At 52.0% G+C, this 4,631-nt stretch overlaps 1 protein-coding gene across 1 annotated transcript; it reads left to right on the top strand.

Annotated features, from left to right (window-relative positions):
• The first annotated feature begins 1,215 nt into the window (after positions 1–1,215).
• Positions 1,216–3,477, top strand: LOC103698649 (protein JINGUBANG-like). Its single transcript, XM_026801658.2, has one exon. The coding sequence runs from the start codon at positions 1,474–1,476 to the stop codon at positions 3,013–3,015; it is 1,542 nt and encodes a 513-aa protein (XP_026657459.2). The 5' UTR covers positions 1,216–1,473; the 3' UTR covers positions 3,016–3,477.
• The last annotated feature ends 1,154 nt before the right edge of the window (positions 3,478–4,631 follow it).

Here is a 4,631-nt window from a genome sequence, read left to right as displayed (position 1 = left end):
GGGGTCGGATTACCTGTGATGTGATAGGGCGAGGCCGTCGTACGACTCAGCACGTTGCTTGGTCTGGCGCACGATCGGGTGAATCATTGCATTGATGTCGGAGGTGAGGCCAGGGTCAGAGAGTTGTCACGGCCGACGGGACCCTGCTGAGCCGATTTGCCGTGGAGAGCTGAGGATCCGTAGATGATAGGAGCCACACGCATTAATTGTTGAGTGCGTCGGAGATGTGCATTAATTGTTGAGTGAGTCGGAGATGTGCATTAATTGTTGAGTGAACTGCAGGTTTGCAGAGATCATTCGTAATAAATGCTGGGGCGGTGGCAGTGTATGGCCCCCGGCCGGACTTCGAAAGGGCACAGCCGTGGTAGGTGGGCGACGAGGACGGACTTCCGAGGTCGGGAGCTCTCCGGGTCGGACGTTCCGAGGTCGGACGCCGACCACGGCCGTCTAAGGTCGGCCGTTATGCGGTCTTCTGGTGACGAGGTTCCCATGTACTGGAGGGGAAAACCACATTCCCCCAACAGGTCTGACTAAAACTTTGGTTAAAAAATATAACTTCATCTCTCTATCTTTATTTCTCTTCTTGGCTTTCATGCATCTCACAGTCTTAACTTCACCATAAACTACACTCTTTCGGTGAACTCGATCTGGAGGAAACAAAAATAGTACTCAGGAAAATAGAGAAAGACACGAAAATAATAATTCCGAAAACAAATCTCTACTGAAAATTGGAGTAAGTAATACTTCACTATGGAGAGACCAAATTCAGGAAACCAATATCCAAATCATTTCATGGATGGAACGCGGTTCCATCCAAATGGTTGCTAGGATGGAACTCGTTTCAGAGTCCAATCTATCGCGTTATTTTAAGTCCTCTGGTGCTCGAATCCAAGTAATATATGGTGGGCGTGCCATAGTCATCCTCCCAGATGCAACCTTGTTATGTACATTTTGTTAACAAAGTCAGACAAGCATTCTGTTCCGGCTGTCTTCCTCCTTTTTTAAGCCTTCCAACGCCAATGCGCCTCCAGTAGTGCACAGCCAGCCAGCAGCCCGAAAGACTCGGCAGATGCCACAGACGGTCAACGGCCGGCCTTCTTCGCGACGACTCTTTCCCCTGCTTCCTATCCTGCGGCGGCGCGCATTGCCCGGGCCCCTTCCTTCCCCCGTACGTTTTCGTCCCTGCACGTGTCGCTCCTTCTTTCACCACCACCCTGTGCGCCCGCTCCTATTAATATATAGGCCACGTCCTCCTCCACAGACCTTTCAATCTTTAGCCCTCCTCGCCATCCACCCTCGACCTTTTGCCATCCTTTTCGAGTCTCCTCCGCTTTCGGCTTCCTTGCGCTCGCGTTATTCTGCTCCGACATACAGATTCTGTTTCCAGCCCATTGATTCATTACTGCAATGTTGTTGAAACTTATATACACATTTTGAAGAGCCGTAGCCTCAGCACTCCTGCGTGCGATTCTGATGAGAAAGGAGGGAGGAGGGAGCGCCACAAACGCGGAGGCGGCCAGCAGCAGTAGCAGCAGCAGCCGCCTGCAGCCCCCGGGCAAAATCACGTTCGACAACTCCCCCCACTCCGACCCCCTCATCCAGTCCTCCTCTTTCTCCGCCGCCGCTGACGACTTCCAGGACCGCCACAGCAGCGCCTCCGCCAACGCCGCGGTGGTCATCGGCCCCGGTTACTTCTCTGACTACCCCACCACCTCCTCCATCAGCGGCGACGTCTCCCCCTACGCCATGTCCCCCTGGAACCAGGCCTCCTCCCCCTACGCCAGTTCACCATGGGCGGCGCCCGGCAACCCGGCGGCGATGGTGGCCGGTGACGGGTCGGACGAGTTCCCCGGGACGGGGCTAATCGGGTCCCTGGTGCGGGAGGAGGGCCACATCTACTCGCTGGCCGCTTCCGGGGACCTGCTCTACACCGGCTCGGACAGCAAGAACATCCGGGTGTGGAAACGGCAGCAGGACTTCGCCGGGTTCAAGTCCAGCAGTGGCCTTGTCAAGGCCATCGTCGTCGCCAGGGAGCGCATCTTCACGGGGCACCAAGACGGCAAGATCCGGGTGTGGAAGGTGTCTCCCAAGAACCCGGCCGTCCACAAGCGCGCGGGGTCCCTTCCCCGCCTAAAGGACTTCATCAAGAGCTCCATCAACCCCTCCAACTACGTGGAGGTCCGGCGCCACCGCAGCGCCCTCTGGATCCGCCACTCCGACGCCATCTCCTGCCTCAGCCTCACCGAGGACCGGACCCTCCTCTACTCCGGCTCCTGGGACAAGACCTTCAAGGTGTGGCGCATCGCCGACTCCAAGTGCCTCGAGTCGGTGGTCGCCCACGACGACGCCGTCAACTCGGTCGTCGTCGCCCTCGACGGCCTCGTCTTCACGGGCTCCGCTGACGGCACCGTCAAGGTGTGGCGGCGGGAGCTGCATGGGAAGGGAACCAAGCACGCCCACGTGCAGACGCTGCTGAAGCAGGAGTGCGCCGTCACGGCGCTCGCCGTCAGCCCCACGGCACCTGTCGTCTACAGCGGCTCCTCGGATGGCCTCGTCAACTTCTGGGAGGGGGAGCGCTTCCTGACCCACGGCGGCGTGCTCCGCGGCCACAAGATGGCGGTGCTCTGCCTGGCCGCCGCGGGGAGCCTCGTGCTGAGCGGTTCCGCCGACAAGACCATCTGCGTGTGGCGGCGGGAGGGCGGGGTCCACACCTGCCTCTCCGTGCTCAGCGGCCATGCGGGCCCCGTCAAGTGCCTCGCCGTCGAGGAGGACCGCGACGAGGCCGCCACCAATAACCTGTGGATCGTGTACAGCGGGAGCCTGGACAAGTCGGTCAAGGTGTGGCGGGTGTCGGAGCAGGCGCCCGAGGCACTGCTGCGGGGTCCGCAGCACGTGCCGGTGGACCCCGACGAGTCGGAGGCCTACCACGGTGGGCCCCAGCAGCCCTACGGCGGCCCGGCCGTGGGGCAGCAGGACTACGGGGGGCAATGGACGAGGGTGCGGGCTGCGGCGTGAACGGGGAGGGAAGCAGGCCCCGATGTTCGTCGTCGAGAGTCTGGGTTGAGTAGTGCGAGACACGCTGGATCTGGAGATTCGTGCTGTCCCCATGCATCCTGGTTCACCGAACAAGTGGGAGGCACCGGGAGGGGACATTGAAATGCACCCTGTTTGCGCGCAGTTTAAGTCGGAAAGAATTGGACTCGACTCGTTTTTGTTTTTATCTCTGAGGATTCAATTGATGGTATATGTTTGATATCTCTCTCTTAGACAAAATCCCCCTTGAAGATTGTTTAGGCACATTCCAAGTGCTTGTGGCATCACTAATTATTCTCAAATATAAACGATCTTTTGCGTCGCCCTTTCTTAGTTAGCACCAGAGACTATCTAATTAAGGAGCAACCTAAAGGCGAGGTATCTTCCATGAAGTGCGTGCATGTATTTTCATTTGTCATTCTACTAGAAGTGCTACTTAATTATGCATTTGTCGATAGGGAATTATGTGATGATTGAGAATCCGCACTTTCCTTATGAAAAATGATCAACACTTCATTGGCATGACATCACTTGGATTTGCAGAAAATTATATTTTAGTTATGCAAACTGTGAAAGTATACACTTTTTCCACAAAGCTTCACAACGTTTGTTCCATTTATAAAGGTGGTTGCTTAAGATTCGCTTAGGCTCGGGTTTAATTCAAGTTTTCTAAATATGTATTTTTTTCTTATTTTTTCATATTCTTTAGCCCTAATCAAAATATAAGACCCATTTGGTCATAGAATAATTGAGATATATTCAATTGCCGACCACCAAAAAAAGCCGCAGGGGGCTTATACTGTATGGGGCAAAACTGGACCCACACAATATAATTCTATTTCACCATTTTGGTGTAATAGATTTATACAATGAAATAGATTTGGCACTATTCCCTCTATGTTCCCTTTTTCTTAGGATGAGATGGAAAGGATAACATATTTATGGTTGGGTTGGATAGATGTGCGGGTATGCCATCGACATTTAAACTGAAAATGATAGATAATTGTGGGCTCCACTGCCTTAACATCCAAAGATCTTATCTACCAGATGCTGCCTTCTCGGGAGAAGCGATCAATAACTATGGTGCTACACTATTGAGGTAAAAAATAAAAGCAAAAGGATAAATAAAAATAATTAAAAAATAATTAATCAAAGAGATAAAAATAGCATTGTTGGTTATTGTTTGGCACATAGCCCTTTTATCATTTTTAAAATTTAGCATTTAAACATCTTATTTTTAATTCTTAGGCAACAATCTCTCTCTAGCATTGAGACCTCTCATCTCTGGTTAAAACTACTTCATCTATTTTCTCTTTATGGTTGAAACAGTCAATTCTAATATCTAACTATTTGTCTCCACTTTCCACTTTCTAATCTCTTAGTAGCCATCTCGATTTCTCACATTCTATTCTTCGGTCTTTAGCTTGTTTTAGATTGATGATTCAGCCACATTAACAACATAAAGCATAATCGGCCTTTAGTTAGACTCTTAGCCTCTCAGGTAGGCTATACTCATATTCAACTTTTGTTTTACCAAAACCTATATTCGAAATTTGGTTTGTGCCTCAATTGAGTCACCACTTGGCCTAGTCTAACCG

Source organism: Phoenix dactylifera, unplaced genomic scaffold, assembly GCF_009389715.1.
Source record: "Phoenix dactylifera cultivar Barhee BC4 unplaced genomic scaffold, palm_55x_up_171113_PBpolish2nd_filt_p 000547F, whole genome shotgun sequence".
NCBI lineage: Eukaryota > Viridiplantae > Streptophyta > Magnoliopsida > Arecales > Arecaceae > Phoenix > Phoenix dactylifera.
The sequence above is the reverse complement of the archived record's forward strand: the minus strand, read 5'-3'. Positions and strand labels throughout refer to the sequence as shown.

Coding starts and splice junctions, on each gene's coding strand:
- LOC103698649 (XM_026801658.2), top strand. CDS start 1,474: ATGAGAAAGGAGGGAGGAGGGAGCGCCACAAACGCGGAGGCGGCCAGC.